General features: G+C 56.2%; 1 protein-coding gene across 7 annotated transcripts in view; it reads right to left on the bottom strand.

Moving 5' to 3' along the window:
* Window positions 1–18,374, bottom strand: part of COL16A1 (collagen type XVI alpha 1 chain) — a 55,500-nt gene that overhangs the window by 10,844 nt on the left and 26,282 nt on the right. For 5 of the 7 annotated variants that reach the window (XM_042245015.2, XM_027965372.3, XM_027965375.3 and 2 more), the window contains 14 exons: window positions 12,686–12,739; window positions 12,441–12,473; window positions 10,196–10,312; window positions 10,049–10,090; window positions 9,881–9,967; window positions 8,946–8,990; window positions 8,039–8,083; window positions 6,243–6,296; window positions 5,640–5,693; window positions 4,966–5,019; window positions 3,417–3,461; window positions 3,251–3,304; window positions 2,899–2,934; window positions 2,520–2,582 (listed from right to left, as the gene is read on the bottom strand). In XM_042245015.2, the coding sequence (XP_042100949.1) occupies window positions 2,520–2,582; window positions 2,899–2,934; window positions 3,251–3,304; window positions 3,417–3,461; window positions 4,966–5,019; window positions 5,640–5,693; window positions 6,243–6,296; window positions 8,039–8,083; window positions 8,946–8,990; window positions 9,881–9,967; window positions 10,049–10,090; window positions 10,196–10,312; window positions 12,441–12,473; window positions 12,686–12,739 (783 nt within the window). The remainder of the gene's footprint in view (window positions 1–2,519; window positions 2,583–2,898; window positions 2,935–3,250; window positions 3,305–3,416; window positions 3,462–4,965; window positions 5,020–5,639; window positions 5,694–6,242; window positions 6,297–8,038; window positions 8,084–8,945; window positions 8,991–9,880; window positions 9,968–10,048; window positions 10,091–10,195; window positions 10,313–12,440; window positions 12,474–12,685; window positions 12,740–18,374) is intronic. The other 2 variants (XM_027965374.3, XM_027965377.3) reach the window with 1 other exon arrangement.

Genomic DNA, 18,374 nt, shown 5'->3' with positions numbered 1-18,374 from the left:
GCAGATGGAGAGGGCGGAAAGGATGTGCCACTGGGGACTTCAGAGAAGGATAGAGGTTTGGAGGGGGAGACATGCCTGGTCTAGCCAGGGTGTCTGGGGAGCCTGTATGGTGCGGGGTGGGGGAGGCTGGAAGAGTTAGACTGGGAGAGGATCCTGAACCCTATACTAGACTTTATCAAATGGACTAGTGGCTTTCAAACTACCTCTCAGAGTCTGGGGGCTCCTGGAGGACTCTGGAGGAGCTGGGGGCACAGAGTGGAGACCCAGGGGTGGGACTCCAGACCCCTACCCCTTGCTTAGCCAGAGCAGCTCCACTTGCATATTTGTTTATTAAGATTTTTTTTAATATGGACCATTTTTAAAGTCTTTATTGAATTTGTTACAATGTTGCTTCTGCTTTATTTTTGTGTGTTTTTTTGGGGGGCCCAAGGCATGTAGGATCTTAGCTCTGCCACCAGGAATCGAACCCACACCCCCTGCGTCGGAAGGCAAAGTCTTAACCATTGGACTGCCGGGCAAGTCTGCTTTATAGACTGAGCATTCACATGAGATTCTGTGTGGCAAAAAGCCCTGTGATGGTGGTTTAGTCGCTAAGTCATGTCCAATTCTTGTGGCCCCCCCATGGACTGCAGCCTGCCGGGCTCCTCTGTCCATGAGACTCTCCAGGCAAAAATACTGGAGAGGGCTGCCGTTTCCTTCTCCGGGGGATCTTTCCCACCCAGGAATCGAATGCAGGCTTCCTGCATTGCAGGCAGATTCTTTATCAACTGAGCTATGAGGGAAAAGCCTTGGGGACTACAAAATAAAGCCCGAAAAACACCGCTACAGGCACTGGGGCGCCACTGACAGTTCAGAGCAGGGGAAAAGGTGGGAGCGAACGAGTGAATTAGAATGTTTATCGGGGAAGGGAGGGCGAGGCAGGCAGCGAAGTAGGGGAGGTGGCAGCATTTCCCCATGGGGAAGAGGCTGGCTGCCCTGGAGCAGTCAGTGGTTGTGGGGCTCGCCAAGGGGAAGGGCTCCCGCCAGAGACCTCATGGGAGGGGTCAGGGGGAGAGAGCTTCGGGTGGTACTGCAATGCCACCAGCTACCAGGAGGGGTCAGCACAACCCCAGGAAATGGCGGCCCCGCAGGGAGTCAAGCTGGAGAACCGCTGGCCAGAGGTTGGCGAGTCAGCAATGACTGGCCTAAGGAGAGCAGGCAGCCCTGGATACAGAGCCAGCACAGAAGACTCTGGCAGGGGCCGCCACCCAGGTGAAGGGAGGTGGCACCCGCCACTGCCTCAACCATGGCTGATCGGGGAGGCAGCAAGGGTGTGGGGCTGGGTATCGGGGGACAAATCTTAGCTCTTTTGCTATCTTGCTGTGTGTCCTGGAATGCCGCCAGCATGCCAGGGCCTTCCAGCATTCTCTAGGCCTCATTTCTTCACCTGAACAGTGAGAACCTAGGCCAAGGTGGCCCCTTCTAGGAGTCCTTTCCCGCTTTCAGAGGAAAGAGGCTCCCCACGAGGCTACAGACCTCCTGCCCCTCCCTCTGGGCCGTGATCCTCCCACCCCAATCTCGCAGGTCCATTACGATTACGGGCCTCCTGACACCTCCTGACACTACCCGCCTGTCACATCTGGAGAAGCCCAGAGGGCGGGCTGAGTCAGGGACGTCAGCCTCCAGACCAAAGCAGAGGTGGTTTAGATGCTAAGTTGTGTCCGATTCTTGCAACCCCATGGTCTGTAGCCTGCCAGACTCTTCTGTCCGTGGGATTCTCCATGGCAAGAATACTGGAGTGGGTTGCCATTTCCTTCTCCAGAGGACCTTCCCGACCCAGGGATGAAACCCAGGTCTCCTGCATTGCAGGCAGGTTCTTTACCCGCTTAGCTACGAGGGGAGCCCTAAAGACCAAAACCAAAAGCAGAGCTAGTCCCAAAGCCACACCCAGGGATGGCCGGTGCGGGGGCTCCCCGACTGCTGCTCCTTCCCCTCCTTGTCACCAGGTCACAGGCCATGCCTGCCCTCTTTGGCCCTTGGGGACACCCTGAGCCTGGCTCCCCAGGAGCCCCATTCCCCTTTCCTTCTGTTGTCAGACCCAGAAGGCAAATGCCCAGAGCTCCTCTCACTGCTGGGCGGGGGGTTCCCAGTCTTGGATGTGCTTCTCTCAACTCCTTGCCCTGCCCTGGAGGAGCTGCAAGCTGGCCCGGGCCACCCTGTCACATTCTACTGGGCCACCTCTCACCACACCCCTCTGCCTTTTCCCCAGCCACCCTCTCCCACTGGGAGAGGTGCAGAGATTGGTGGCACAGAGGCCAGCAGGCATCCTGGACCCAGCAGACGGTCTGCTCCAGCTCTGTTGCCCTATAGAAGTTGCTGGGCCCATTCTCGAGTCTCTTTGCCCATCCCTGCTGTAAACGAGTTAGTCCTTGACTTTCTGAAGGCCTGATACTAGGGGTGGGGGGGTGGGAGGGGGCAGACGGGCTAGGAGCTGCATGGCTCAGATCTCTGAGTGTGGCCAACTTGGGGGTCCTGCTCACCTTCTCCGCTGGGGGGCCGGGTGGGCCAGGTGCTCCAGCTTTGCCTGGGAATCCAGGGGGACCCTAAACCAACAAAGGAGCAGGCAGGGATGAACTCAGGGCTGGAAAAGAGCTCCGCTTCCTTCTTCCTCTTGGATGTCCTTCGCGTTGTGTTAATGTGATGTGTTTTTTTGACTTCCGGGCTGCTGAGGCCCACCCAGGAGGCCTTGCTCTCCAGGTCTCTGTTCCTGGAATCAGGCCTGACCACCCAGGCCGTTCCTCCTTCCGGGCCTTCCTCCCTCCCCTCCCCAGGCCCACCCTCATGCGGCCTGGCCTCACCAGGCCTGCCCCTGCCAGACTGGGAGCACCGCGACAGAGCTGGCTTTGTGTCTGCACTCACCGGGGGGCCTGGAAAGCCGGGCTGCCCTTGGAATCCCTAGGGGAAGAAAGCAACGGGCAGTGTGCTGCACCACCGTCTCTCTCCAGCCTGGCTGCCCAGGTGGAAAGAGTGACACGGTGAGGCTGCTTCGAGTCATGGGGCCTTGTCCTCCACTCTGCCCCCAAAGGCCGGCAGGTGAGGCTCTGGGCAGGAGGTGAGAGGTTACAGCTCAAGGATGGTGGAGGCTGGGAGGCTACAGCTGGTCCCCACTCCCATACATAAGAGTGACCACCAGGGAGAGGCCCCCTTCCCTGCCTCCCCCAAGCCCTTCACAGTGGTCAGAACAACCAGCTAGGTCCCTGTCACCACTCACCTGGTCTCCTTTCTCACCCGAGCTTCCTTGGGGTCCTCGCTCTCCTCGGGGACCCTGTCACCACAGAGAACAATGCAACCTTCTCCGGCAACCGTCCTGTCCCCAGACTCCAGGGCAGGATCAGGGACTCTCATGTCCACAGCCCCCTGCCCCCTTCCTCACTCACCGCTGGGCCTGGGGGACCTGGGAGGCCTTCAGATCCTGGTGGGCCCTGGTGGCACAAAGGAGCAGAATCAGCCCCTCTGGCTGGGGGAGGGGGGAGATCCGGGCTTGAGGCAGGGGATGGGCGCAGAGCAGAGGCAGGGATGTGGCGGAGGCGCTTCCAAGCTGCAGGGCTCCTCTCCCTGGTCTGTTTGGCCGCCCCTTCCCTTGCCTGAGCTACTGAACCAGCCTCTTAACTAGTTCTGCCACTTCTGAGTTCACTCTAAGAGCCAGCTCCTCTTCTTCAACACAGCTCTGATTATAACCCCCTCTTGCTCCAACACCCTCCATGGCTCCCCTCTGCCAACTGAACGCTGAGTTTTGAGGCATCCTGTGATCTGATACCAACTTCTGATTCCTGCTTCACTTCCTTCTCCTTTTCTTATCTTCTGCCTGGCTTGGTCAGACTGCCATTCCCTGAATATTATACATTCATACCGCTGACTGCCCCCTCTACCTAGAATGTCTGTCATCCCTTATCCTTTCCAGGTCTCTTGAAACCTTATCAAACCATCGATGGTGCCAATCTGTTCCAGGGGTGCCCCAACCCGAGGCCTCTCCCTCTGGGATTCCCCAGCATGGACAACCATATGTCCTTCCCCACCCTCGACCCTGAAGCTCCATTCAAGCCTCAGCTCCAATGCCACCCCCTTAGAGAGGCCTCCCTAACCCTCTGTCTACACATCTTATTCATGGCTCCAGCTTGATTTTTTCCACCAGTCCCATCTCTCCTAATTTATATGTATCTGTTTATTCATCTGTTATCTGCTTGTCCCACTGGGACTTAGTTTCCTGAGGGCCAGGGGCCCAACTGCCTATTTTATCCATCAAGGCATCTTCAGAACAGAGCCTGGCACCTAGAAGGGCCCCAGAGAAAGATGTGTTATTGAATAAAGGCACAGCTGGGGTTTACGGCATCCTACCTGGCCTCACCAGCGGCTGTGGGTGGGCGGCATGAGTGATGGGGAAGGGAAGACAAAGGTTTGGGGAGGCTGGAAACAAACAGGGTTGGGTTCAAGTCCAGCCTCCACCGTCATTCACTAACTAGATGAATGAGGACCCCGGGTGAGCCCTGTCACTGCGGAGGCTCCCACTGATGACCTGAGCTCAGGGTGGGTCTGGGACACTGGCTGCGCCACCATTGGCTCTGGGTGGCCTGAGACAGGCCTGGAGGCAGCGGGGTCCAGATGTCGGGCTGGCTCTCCAGCCTGTAGGCGAGGGGGTGGGAGGAGGTCCCCTCTTCCAGGCAGCCCCTCCAGCCATCTCCACTAAACCTGGCGCGATCCTCCTCCTCGCAGCTGCCGCCCCCACAGCAACCAGCCGGCAGCGCCGACTGCTCGAGACGCAGCTGGAGGATTCAGGGGGTTGGGAAGCAGGGGTCACATCTCGCGTTCATGGGGCGGCTGGGAAGCTCTCCAGGCGGCAGCAGCGGAGGAGGAGGAGGTGGGCAGGGACCAGCCATTTGAAGCCCTTCCTCCCGTCCCTACGCCGGAGAGCAGCACTCAGACACTCACCGATTCTCCCTTCTCTCCCGGGGAACCCGCGTAGCCTCGCTCCCCCTTGATGCCCTGACAGGCAGCAAAGAGAGAGGGAATTAGCCCCGCGGCCGCCTGGCGCGGCGCGATGAGAGGGGTGGAGACTGCAGCTGGCACCCAGACTGGCACTTGGGCGCAGATGGCTCCTAGGAAGAGGCTGGGAACCAGTGGGGTGGGGTGCTCTCGGAGCAGGGAGCGCGGCTCCGGTCTCCCACCACCATTCGGTGGAAAGGGGAGGGGGTAGTCATGTCTACCGAACTCAGCCTCCCTGGGGTCTCCCCATCTTTCCCTCCCCCTCCCCACCAGACAGCCTTCAGTCCTCTCCCGTCTGGGAGGCTCCAGGTGCTCTGAGCCGCTGGCCCCTGATATATAGCGACTGCTGTGGGCTCCCCCCAAAGCAGAGAGGTGGGCCAAGTCTCACTCCCAAGGGGGCTTATATGGCCAGGGGAGGGGAGCGGAGGTTGGTCTCTGAACGGACAGCCTGGCAGAAAACACTAGCTGAGATGTTTATAAAGGAGGAAGCCCACTGAGGCTGCTCAAGCCTGGCCCTGTTCTGACCACCACCCCTGGGCACCCACACCCCTCTCACCCCAACCCCAACCCCAACCCCCGCCCCACCCCGCCCTGCCCCCGACCTAGGCCTGCTTACTCACAGGCAGTCCTGGGGGGCCCATGGCGCCTGGGTAACCAGGTTGCCCTGGAGGACCCTGCAAAGAAAGGGAGACGTAATGGGCCAGCCCTTCAACATTTCTGTCACCTTCCCTGGGTAAGAGGGCGGCCAAGGCCAGCCGGCCTGCAGCTGCCCCTCAGCAGGCCCAGTCCACCCCGGGGACAGCCACTAGTCCACCCCCCGGAACAGCCACCACCTCAGGCCGTGTCCCTTAGGCCAGCTTCCCTCAGTGGAGACCACCATCAGAGGCCTGGACCCTGGGGGTTCAAGCTGAAGGAGAAGACCCCCAGGCAGGGGATGATGAGGACCAGGGCTGGGGAGTGGAAGGGGCAGGCTAAACGCTGCAGGAAGAGGGAGAGAGGAAGCCCCCGGGGATGGGGGTGTCTGCCCCTAACAGGAGTGAGGGCACCAGGAGATTGGCTTCCTTGGATCCTGAGGGGTTGTGAAGATCCCAGTGCTGAGGGGATCAGGGCTGAGGGGCAAAGAGTTTCACCTCCCGTCTTCTACTTGACAGCCGTCCCAGGGGCCCAACCCGTCTCCCCAGGGATCTTCATGTATCACCACCCCCCCTGCCACCCCCTCTTACCGGCTCCCCCTTCTCTCCCGTCAGGCCCCTGAGGCCTCGCTCTCCTTGAAGACCCTTGGAGAGAAAAATCATGAGAAACTGCAGGGGAGGGAAGTCCCCACCCAGCCCCTGCCTCCTCCCCACGGCCCCGCAGCCCTCTGTTCCCATTCTAGGCAAAGGTGGGGGGGGGTGGCTGCTGATGGCCCCCAGAGTGTCCCCAGCAAAGTGACCATAGGGGGTGGACCCAGAAGGGCAACACTGTCAGAGGTATAAATTCCCACATATGGGTGCCTCTCAGGAGCGGGGACCCCCACGACGGGCCACCAGAGAGATAGCCCCGCCCAGGCGGGTGACGGTCACCGGTGGGCCCTACTGTGACCAGTGTCTGGGGTGCACCTTTAGGAGGGCAATACACGTGCTCCCTCCAGGGGGCGACTGTCAGCAGAGGTGTCCCTAGAGTGCTCCCCACCGAGATGTTTTACCCGATGCCCAACACTTACCTGTCCAAGCCCCCCCCCCCCCCACCCCAGGCAAAAATCAACTTCCTTTAGGGATGCTGGGGGAGGACTCAGGAAGGCTCCCTCCTGAGCAGTCCCTGTCTCTTTGGGGATATCCGTTGCAAAGTAGAGTCCCCATCCCTCATCCTCAACCTGGACTTCATAGATGCAACACACACCGTTAAGGGGCCGTGTCTGCCCCTTCTCCCTCATGCCTTCCAGAGACGCGGCGCCCAAACCTTTCCACGACATAAGACAGATGGCTAGACGGACAGATGGCCCCTCCACCCAAGCAAGCAGAAACAGACAAGGTCCGGCCAGGATGAGGACGTGGGGACAGATGGAGCTGGGACAAGGAGGGGCCCTGCTCCCTGAGCCACCATCACCAGCCCTGGGAGGAGAGGAGCCGACCCCGGGAACATGAAGTCCGACAAAACAGGAGGTTAGTTTCCATGACCCAGGAGGGAGCAACAGTGAGGATGAGAATGACTTAAACGTACTTGTGATGATGACGAAGGCAGAGCAATTAACGACACCGGGCAGAAGGAGGTGGCCAAGACACTGGGCAGGAGGGGCAGGGCCCCGTGACACCCAGAAACCCTACTGCTGGCATCACATGCCCAGCTTCAGAGCAGACTTAGCCGAGAGCCAAAGAAGAAGAAGGGAAGAGGAGGAAGCTTCCTCTAGGATGATGGGAAAGGTTGCAAGCGTGGCCGCCTTGAAACCCCCGGGGCGCCTCTGGACCAGCCCCGCCAAGCAGCAGGGCAGCGAACCCGTGCCAGCCTGCAGTGTGAAGCCCTAAAGCTTTGGCATCTCTGCCGGGCTCTGTGCCAGGCGCCTGGCAGGGCCCCAAGAACTACTTTCAGCAAATCTTCAGTCAACACCAAAGGTGGGAGAAGCAGGAGGCAGAGTGAGAAGGGAGGGGATAAAGAGGCCCCTAGAGGCACCAGCTTAAAATAAGAAGGTAAAATAGCTCCGGAGGATTTAGGGGGGAGTGATGTGTGATTGTGGGAGAGAAAAAAGGGAAACGGAAGGGGGGAGAAGACAGACGATGAGAGAAAGAGAGAGAAAGCAGAAGAGGGAGAAGGGAAAAATGGAAAGAGAACCAAAGACTGGGAGGCTGTCCAAGCTGCTGGGACCTCAGGGAACCTGTGTCGTTAGCTACCGAGCCTGCAGGGTATGACGACGATGACACACACACACACACACACACACACACAAGGAGGAGGGAGGCCAGGGCACGGCAGGAAGGGAGACGAGCAAAAGCCACAGAGACCTGGCTGGCAGGGGAGGGGAGGTCGAGCAGCGCTAGGTTCTTACAGGCAATCCGGGGGAGCCAACAGCACCAGGAAAACCTGGGGGGCCCTGGTGGGAGAAACAGGCAGGTCACATCTCACAAGCACAGTAACCCTGGGTCACGATCTGGGGCTGAGGGCTCACGGGGAAAGGAAGTCATGGGGGTATTATCAAGGCAGCTAGAAAAGAGACTCGTCCCGAGTCTTGGCCCAGAAGCCACCTGCTCCTCGCCTCGGCTCCAGGAAGAATGAATGGCTCTGCTGACGGCGGAGACGCGCAACAGCCCCCGGAGTCAGACCACTGGCCCACATCTTCCCACGTCCAGGTGAACCCCAGTGCCAGAGTGGAAGCCCATGGTGCCTGTTACCTGACCTCCACGGGCCCCCAGGTCGGGGCTCCCTGGTTCTAAGATGGCTCCCACCGGCCAATTTTTTTTTTCCTCCAAAGGAAGCATTATCGGTTCTTCCAGGTTTTCCTAGTCACTTCTACGTCCCTGCCATGTCAACACCAGGGGAGACGCTCCTAGGCTGGCCTCTGCAGGCTTGTCCTAGAGACTGGCCCTACAGAGCCATGGAGGGCGGCTCCACCTTAGCTTCCGGCCCCTGCCTGCAGGTTGCCACACGCTTTCCTGGCAATCCAGACCATGAGCCGTCGTGCAAAACATAGCAGGGATGGGGGGTGGTGGGGAGTGGGAAACACAGATATGCCCCGAGGCCTCCTCCACAGGCAGATCATGGTGGAGCAGGCCGGCTCTGGGGGATTCGGAGGTGGGAGACCACAGTCCCCGCAGATGCTGTGACGAGGGGAAAGGCAGAAGACGTTCCCCTTTCTGTCCTGCCCAGCTTCCTGGGACAAGGCAGCAGAATGGTGTCTGGGTTTTACGTCTCCTTTGAGAGCCTCTCAAGCAGCCCAGAAGACCACGGATACTCACAATAGGGCCTGGAGGACCCGGGGAGCCCCTCATACCGGGTGGACCCTGCGAAGGAAGCCACGGAAATAAATGAAGAGGCTCAGAGCTTGCAGCGCCGGGGCTCTCCACAGCCCCCTCTGCAAGCCTGCCACAGAGTCAAGAGGCAGCTGCTGTCAGCGCTGCATGGTAAAGCTTTCATTCGGTCCGTTCAATCATCCAACTAACATTTATCGAGCAACTGTTACGTACTGAGCACCAACCCAGGTGCTGAAGACACAACAGTAATCGGGACGTTAAAATCCCTGCCTTGTGGCGGTTACGTTCTGGGAAGAGGTGGACAGGAAAGAATAGAACAGGGGCTGGCACGCAGGCGGTGCTCAGCAGATACCTGTAGTGTGCTCCCGAGGGAAGGGAACACAGGACGCCAGAGGGCGAGGCGCACGGGGCAGGGAGAGGGCCTGGGGCTCGAGGGATATGGGGTGTGTGGGGTCTCCCTTCTAGAGGATGGTCAGGGAAGGTCTCTGGGAGATGGGGAGGGACCGGGAAGCCTGGCGTGCCATGGTCCAGCAAAGAGTTAGACGTGACTTAGTGATTGAACAACAGGGAATATCTCACTGAGAAGGTGATCTTTGGAAAAAAAAAAAAAAAAAGGGAGGGGCCTGAAGGGGTGAGGGCGCGGGCCCTGGAGAAGAAAGAGCTGCAGGCCGAGGGAGGAAGAGTGGCCGGGGGCCCAGCACTGCGCAGAGGCCCCGGGCGCCAGGCGGGCAGATGAAGCCAGTGCAGTGAGGGGTGCGGGGTGGCCTGACGCCTCAGTGCCCCCTGAGGGACTCCCAGGGGGAGACGAGGAGCCACCAGAAGGTCCAAGGAGACCACTGGCAGGATGAGACTGCCCTCAGGAACCGAGGCTCATTGAGGTGCAGACACCAGCCGCCTCAGGGCCCAGCCCAGGCTCTTACCTCTTCTCCTCTCTGGCCAGGCAGTCCCGGAGGACCCGGCAGCCCAGGGCTCCCTGCACAGCCCGGGTCTCCCTCGTGGTTGTCCCCCTGGAGTGGGATGGACAGTGAGTGTGAGCAGCCCCGTGGGACACGGGGCAGGAGGCGAGGAGAAGACGGAGGCCCACTCACCCGGGCCTCCTCGGCTCTCGGGCGCTCCCGCTCCATGAAGCACTGCGGACGACAGCCAGAGGCCCAGTCAGCGTCGGGGGTCAGCTGGGGAGCTCGCCCCCCACCAGGGCCACCCCGAGCCCCCCACCCCCCGCCCCTGCCTCCTACCTGGGCACAGCTGTCGAGGCCTGGCACGCCGGGGATGCCCTGGTCTCCCTTCTCTCCGCTTTCCAGGAGGGCCACCTCGTGGGCCATCTTGCCCTGGATACAGTCCCTGCAGATGCTCTGATGAGGAGAAGGGGAAGGCGGTGGGGCCAGAGCCGGAGAAGGGCCAGGATGGGCCGGATGGGGGGAATCCCTGCTCCGAACCCAGCCCGGGGTGCCCTGCAGACTAGGCCCCCATCCGCACTCTTAAGACCTCCTCAGCCACCGTTCTCTTCCTCCCCAGCCACATCCCTGCGGCAGCTTGGCTGCCTCCTTGGGGAACCCGGTCCCAACACTGGCTTTGAGTTTCCTCCAGGAAGAAGCTCGAGTGGGGCCAAGCCAATGCCACTTTGCAGAGAGCCGTGTGGGAGGAGGCGGAGGGGCCCGCCGGAGGGAGGACCATCTGTCCCGGCTGTTCCTGCAACCTGCGCCCACTGTGAGGACATGCCACCAGGATTCAGCCTGAAAAGGCCAGCTCCACACAGCAGCTCCTCTGCCCAAGGGAGCCAAGGAAACAGCTGCTGGCCCTTCGCAGCCTTGGGGATGGGACGGCAGGTCCCGGCTGTCACGGGCTCCCCAGTGTGCAGGCCTGAAGTCTTCCTGTGATGAGAAAGGTCCTCCTCTTTCCTGGAGGCTTTAACCTCTTGGGGTCACAGACCTCTCTGAGAGTTTGATGGAGGCTATGAGTCCTCGCTCCCCCTCAAAATGAAACCTACTAGAGAAAACTAGACTACAGTTTCAGAGGACTCGGGAGCCGGGCGTCTACCCACGGCCTGGTGGGGTGGGGGGGCGTCCGTGGGCCTCTAGAGGAGCTGCCGCTCCATCGCCACTGTTCGCTGTGCAGCTCAGTGATAATGGCTGTCATTGACTCAGCACTCGTGACACCAGGCGTGGTGACAAGCCTCTGCACATGACCGCGTTCCCAGACAGTGCAGTGAGGCAGGTCATCTTACAAGACCTCTGGAGATGAGAAAGCCAAGGCTCAAAGAGACTTCACTTTAGATAAGTTAAGTGGGACCCTGGATTGGAGTTTGATCTGAGGGTGTAACGAGCGCTCTGTCCACAGACTCAGGCTTTCCCTGGGCTGTGGGGGCCTGTGAGAGTCAGCACCCCCTGGGGCGCCATCGGACCCCTTCTCCAGACCACACTCGGTTCCTGTTGGGGGCCCTCCGTGGAGCACTTGATCATGAAGCTGTCAAATGACATGTTACACAGAGAATGCTACCTTTGGAGTCATACCATCACTTGCGCGGGGGCAGACCTTGGGGAACCTCGGCTTGCCAGAGGCCTAGGGTGGAAGAGCAGGGGTTCGCTGCCACAGCCTCACCGTGATCCAACCTATAACTGTCGCCAGGTTAGCCCAACCTCAAGCTGCTTCTGACAACGATTGCTGTCCACAGCAGGGTGGAGCACCCCATGCTCTGTTCTGAGCAGAACCGCTGGACTCATGGGAGGTCCAGAGCACTTACCAGCCAGTGCTAGAAGGGGGTGACCAGGACAGGGGTGCTCCGGAGGCCAGGGCCTGGGAGGGACCCCTAGGGCTGCTGAGCTGGAGGAGGAAGAGTCCTGATCTGGTCTTCAGAGGTGATTGAGCAATGAAAGGCTGTGTCACCCGTGGTGCCCAGCGTGGGAGGTCAGACCAGACCACAGCCCAGGGGTGTGGACTTAATGCTGCTGACAGCCCTGGCTCAGGCCAGCCCTCCCACCAGGCCCCAGCTCCTGGTTCTTGCACCACTAGAATTGCCTCTCCAACCCTGCTCCTTCCTGGATTCTTTCTGAATTGACCAGGGGACAGCGGAGGCTTCTTCCAGGCCCTCACCCAGTCTTAACCGTAGCGCATAACCCTCGCAGGCCCCTGCGAGGCAGCTGGAAGAGGGCACTTTTCCCCTCCCTGCTCCGCCCCAGTGTGACCTCACCAGCGGCAGCTGCGGGCAGGTCTCACAGGTGCAATTGACAAGAGCACCCGTGGCCATGTGGGTGCCTTTGCAGGATTCCTTCAAACACTCGTTCAGCAAACACCGACTGGGGGGTCTGTTCTGAGCCGGCACTGTGTTAGGCCCCCTTATACAGATGTGTGGCATGCCTGGTCCCCACAAACAGCTCCATCTGCAGCGCTCTGTGAGCAGCGCCGTGCAGCTGAGCGCTGACTACGATGATCCCCTTAGGGGAAGCCTTGCCAGTTCCCATGCTCTTCCTCTGACGCTCTTACCTTCAGGAGGTGCTGTTCAATGGGCAAGGATCCCTGCAAGAGACAGACACGAGGTCTCAGAAGGAGCATGGGGACTTAGGGCACCACGTGAAGCCTTGGGAAGCCATGTGGGATCCAGTCTTCTCCCAGCCTCGGAAGAGAGAGGGAAGAGGGACCCGCACTGAGACTAAGGGTGCTAGCATGGCAAATTCAGCCCTGAGAAGAGTAGGGGAGGTGGTGGGTGGTGAGATCTGGCCAGTACCTACCAGTTCTGCAGTCAGCCCGGGCTGTCCTGGCAAACCGTTGTGCCCGGGCACCCCCTGCAGCCAAGAAGAGACACGGGTGAGTGGACACCTCTCTCTAGCCTGCAGGTCCCTCTGATTCATCCTCACCATCACTGCCCCTTCCCTTTATCCTGCAGAGATGAGAGCCTGGGCTGGCACAAAGCTGATGTCTATTCTTAGCTCGAAAGTCTCCAGACGGTTTGTAGGGGTAGTTGAGGTAGGCCCAGAGGGGCAACACCCACCCCCCAATAAAACAGTCCAAGAGTTCTTCCCCTGCACGTTAGGGGCAGAGGGTCTTCTCTGTAGTAGATAACTATGGTTTCTTTCTGTGCTAAGTACTTTTCCTATATTTTCTCACTGTATTTTCTCATTTAGTCACCACAATTGTTTCGGTGTGTTGGGTGTTATCTCCAGCGTAAAAACAAGACGAAGAACTCGGGGAGGCAAGTAACTTGCTAAAGGTCACAGGATGAGCAAGGCACAGAGGCGAGACACAGACTGAGGACCATTGACTTCAACTCCCCTCTTAACGACTATTTCAGCATCATTCCTCAAAAAGCACCTCCCAGAACGCTCATGCACACACAGGGTGGAGGCCAGGAGTCAGACCCATCCAGGTGCAGATCCTAACTGACCACCTGCACAGCTTTTGGCAGGTTGCTTGGGAGGGGAAAAAAAAATCTCTGCCTCCGTTTCCTTTTCTGTAGTTTACGGGACGGCGTAAGGGAGATCATGGCTATAAGGAGCTTCGTACAGAGCCTGGCACCTGCGATGCTCATGTTAAATGTTTGCCACCCAGACTCTGTTCCCCTTACAGACACACAATGCACGTTTGCATATTAAATACTCCATGAAGGCTAGGCGTGTGTTCAGTTTTGAATCCCCAGTGCCCTGGAGGAGGCATGCATCAACTGTGTGCCGCGTGAATGCACTGCTGCTCCCCCCAACGGGGTTCCCTTGGTCTACTCTGATAGCCGGCCTCCCTTTAAGGCTCAGTGCCCAGCAATAGAACCTGGCATCCTCCCTGGCAGCCCACCTGACTTCAGGCCAGGCTCCACCAGGCCTGAGATGGACCTAGAGCCAGTCTCCCCCGGCCCCTCCTGCACCCCACGTGCCGTCACCCAGCCCTGCTCATTCCGAGCCCTCAGTGAGTTAAGAAGGTAAAGTATTTAGAATAGCACCTGACCATGTTCATTCTAATCATGCCCGTAAAGTATCAGTCACCCTTGCTCCCTTCTTCATTGCCCATGTGTTCGTTCAAGTCTGAGACTGAATTTCTTGTCCTGCCCTCCCAGCACCCCACCTCCCACTTGGTTCTACTGTAGACTGAAGAGCTACCTACGCACTGTCCACTAGCTACAGAACCGCACATTTCTTAATGTCTGTAGGAATGGATGTCATTACTGGAGTTGGGATGCTGTGTATCTCTGAGCCTGTTCCTGTGCCTGAAGAGAGTTACTGCTGGGCTCTCTCTTCCTTGGAAGGACTGCAGGAGACCACAGGCATGGGGACCTGCCCCGGCCTAGCATGGGGCAGGTGCCCACTGGCAGCATCCTCAGCTGGGTCTCCAGCACTGGTGCCAGACGGGGACTCTGGTGCCTGGGCCCAGACTTGGTGGCAGTCATTCTTTCTGCCTCGTTCCCCCAGCGTGTCTTGGCCAGGTTCACATGACATCAGCGTGTGCTTGTTAATGGGTCACTTTGAAATGACTCTCACGCTTCTCCTGGCAAACCGCAAGCCCCCTGCAGACTGATTCCTGTTTCCTGGCCATGCGGCAGGAAGCCTGGACACTTGGTAAAGGTGAGGCTGGCCTGTGGGGGACCCAAAGTTGGCTCTGAAGAGACAGAGAACTGGAATCTTGACAGAGGCTCCCATCAGCAAAGGGGGTCCCCAGAGCCAATTCTCAGGCCAGGGTGGAAGCTGGTGTATAATAGATCATCAGGGCAGAGCGAGTAGTTTGTAAAAATCTTCCATGTGATTCTCCTTTGCTTTTTCAGGTGAGACTCACTCGTTCAAGAGCTGGGAGCCAGACTTGCATAAGCCACTGTCTGTGCCTCCTAGGGTCTCTGGGAAGTGTGGCCTGGCATGCAAGCCTGGGGGAGCCACCCTGCAGGGCAGTGGAGGTCAGACAAAAGTGCCCTGCTCGGGAAAGCCCCAGTCCAGTGCTGCCAATTCCTAGCCGATGACTTTAGACAAGATATTTCACCTCCCAGAGCCTCAGTGTGTTCAGCTGTGACTTGGGGATAACGCTGCCCTTCTATTGGAGTTGATGTAAGGCCCAGATGAATGCAAGAGAACGGATGTAAAATCATAACAGTAGTTGTCATAATGATGGCTAATGTCTTCTGTGTGTTTACTATATATCAGGCAAGGTTCTATACAGCCGTGAGGAGATACCCCTTGTCCAAGGTAAGGAGCAGCGGCTGTGCTTTGCTGGAGCAGCCATAAAGAGATACCCCACGTTTAAAGTAAGAGAAACCCAAGTAAGACGGTAGGTGTTGCGACAGGGCATCAGAGGGCAGACGCACTGAAACTAGCCAATCTGATCACATGGACCACAGCCTTGTCTAACTCAATGAAACTAAGCCATGCCGTGTGGGGCCACCCAAGACGGATGGGTCATGGTGGAGAGGTCTGACAGATTGTGGTCCAGTGGAGAAGGGAATGGCAAACGACTTCAGTATTCTTGCCTTCAGAACCCCATGAACAGTCTGAAAAGGCAAAGGGATAGGATACTGAAAGAGGAACTCCCCAGGTCAGTAGGTGCCCAATATGCTACTGGAGATCAGTGGAGAAATAACTCCAGAAAGAATGAAGGGATGGAGCCAAAGCAAAAATGATACCCAGTTGTGGATGGGACTCGTGATAGAAACAAGGTCCGATGCTGTAAAGAGCAATATTGCATAGGAACCTGGAATGTTAGGTCCATGAATCAAAGCAAATTGGAAGCGGTCAAACAGGAGATGGAGTGAACGTCGACATTCTAGGAATCAGCAAACTAAAATGGACTGGAATGGGTGAATTTAACTCAGATGACCATTATATCTACTACTGTGGGCAGGAATCCCTCAGAAGAAATAGAGTAGCCATCATGGTCAATAAGAGTCCGAAATGCAGTACTTGGATGCAATCTCAAAAACAACAGAACGATCTTTGTTCATTTCCAAGGCAAACCATTCAATCCAAGTCTGTGCCCCAACCAGTAACGCTGAAGAAGCTGAAGTTGAACGGTTCTATGAAGACCTACAAGACCTTTTAGAACTAACACCCCAAAAAGATGTCCTTTTCATTATACGGGACTGCAATGCAAAAGTAGGAAGTCAAGAAATACCTGGAGTAACAGGCAAATTTGGCCTTGGAGTACAGAATGAAGCAGGGCAAAGGCTAATAGAGTTTTGCCAAGAGAACGCACTGGTCATAGCAAACACCCTCTTCCAACAACACAAGAAAAGATTCTACACATGGACTTCACCAGATGGTCAACACTGAAATCAGATTGATCATATTCTTTGCAGTCAAAGATGGAGAAGCTCTATACAGTCAGCAAAAACAAGACCAGGAGTGGACTGTGGCTCAGATCATGAACCCCTTATTGCCACATTCAGACTTAAATTGAAGAAAGTAGGAGAAACCACTAGACCATTTAGGTATGACCTAAATCAAATCCCTTATGATTGTACAGTGGAAGTGAGAAATAGATTTAAGGGACTAGATCTGATGGACAGAGTGCCTGATGAACTATAGATGGAGGTTCGTGACATTGTACAGGAGACAGGGATCAAGACCATCCCCAAGAAAAAGAAATGCAAAAAAGCAAAAGAGCTATCTGAGGAAGCCTTACAAATAGCTGTGAAAAGAAGAGACGCGAAAAGCAAAGGAGAAAAGCATCTGAATGCAGAGTTCCAAAGAATAGCAAGGAGAGATAAGAAAGCCTTCTTCAGTGATCAGTGCAAAGAAATAGAGGAAAACAACAGAATGGGAAAGACTAGAGATCTCTTCAAGAAAGTTAGAGATACCAGGGGAACACGTCATGCAAAGATGGGCTCAATAAAGGACAGAAATGGTATGGACCTAACAGAAGCAGAAGATATTAAGAAAAGGTGGCAAGAATACATGGAAGAACTGTACAAAAAAGATCTTCAAGACCAAGATAATCACGATGGTGTGATCACTCACCTAGAGCCAGACATCCTGGAATGTGAAATCAAGTGGGCCTTAGAAAGCATCACTATGAACAAAGCTAGTGGAGGTGATGGAATTCCAGTTGAGCTGTTTCAAATCCTGAAAGGTGATGCTGTGAGGGTGCTGCACTCAATATGCCAGCAAATTTGGAAAACTCAGCAGTGGCCACAGGACTGGAAAAGGTCAGTTTTCATCCCAATCCCAAAGAAAGGCAATGCCAAAGCATGCTCAAACTACCACACAATTGCACGCATCTCACACGCTAGCAAAGTATTGCTCAAAATTCTCCAAGCCAGGCTTCAGCAATATGTGAACCTTGAACTTCCAGATGTTCAAGCTGGTTTTAGAAAAGGCAGAGGAACCAGAGATCAAATTGCCAACATCCGCTGGATCATTGAAAAAGCAAGAGAGTTCCAGAAAAACATCTAATTCTGCTTTATCGACTATGCCAAAGCCTTTGACTGTGTGGATCACAATAAACTGTGGAAAATTCTGAAAGAGATGGGAATACCAGACCACCTGACCTGCCTCTTGAGAAACCTATATGCAGGTCAGGAAGCAACTGTTAGAACTGGACATGGAACAATGGACGGGTTCCAAATAGGAAAAGGAGTACATCAAGGCTGTATATTGTCACTCTGCTTATTTAACTTATATGCAGACTACATCATGAGAAACGCTGGGCTGGAAGAAGCACGAGCTGGGATCAAGATTGCCGGAAGAAATATCAATAACCTCAGATATGCAGATGACACCACCCTTATGGTAGAAAGTGGAGGAACTAAAAACCCTCCTGATGAAAGTGAAAAAGGAGAGTGAAAAAGTTGGCTTAAACCTCAACATTTCAGAAAACTAAGATCATGGCATCCGGTCCCATCACTTCATGGGAAATAGATGGGAAACCGTGGAAACAGTGTCAGACTTTATTTTTTTGGGCTCCAAAATCACTGCAGATGGTGACTGCAGCCATGAAATTAAAAGATGCTTACTCCTTGGAAGAAAAGTTATGACCAACCTAGATAGCATATTAAAAAGCAGAGACATTACTTTGCCAACAAAGGTCCGTCTAGTGAAGGCTATGGTTTTTCCTGTGGTCATGTATGGATGTGAGAGTTGGACTGTGAAGAAGGCTGAGCACCAAAGAATTGATGCTTTTGAACTGTGGTGTTGGAGAAGACTCTTGAGAGTCCCTTGGACTGCAAGGCGATCCAACCAGTCCATCCTAAAGGAGATCAGTCCTGGGTGTTCATTGGAAGGACTGATGCTGAGGCTGAAACTCCAATATTTTGGCCACCTCATGCGAAGAGTTGACTCACTGGAAAAGACCCTCATGCTGGAAGGGATTGGGGGCAGGAGGAGAAGGGGACAACAGAGGATGAGATGGCTGGATGGCATCACCAACTCGATGGACGTGAGTTTGAGTAAACTCCGGGAGATGGTGACGGACAGGGAGGCCTGGCGTGCTGCAATTCATGGGGTCACAAACAGT

Source organism: Ovis aries, chromosome 2 (genome assembly GCF_016772045.2).
Source record: "Ovis aries strain OAR_USU_Benz2616 breed Rambouillet chromosome 2, ARS-UI_Ramb_v3.0, whole genome shotgun sequence".
In the NCBI taxonomy this organism is placed as follows: Eukaryota; Metazoa; Chordata; class Mammalia; order Artiodactyla; family Bovidae; genus Ovis; species Ovis aries.
This window is presented reverse-complemented; position numbering and strand designations above follow the sequence as displayed.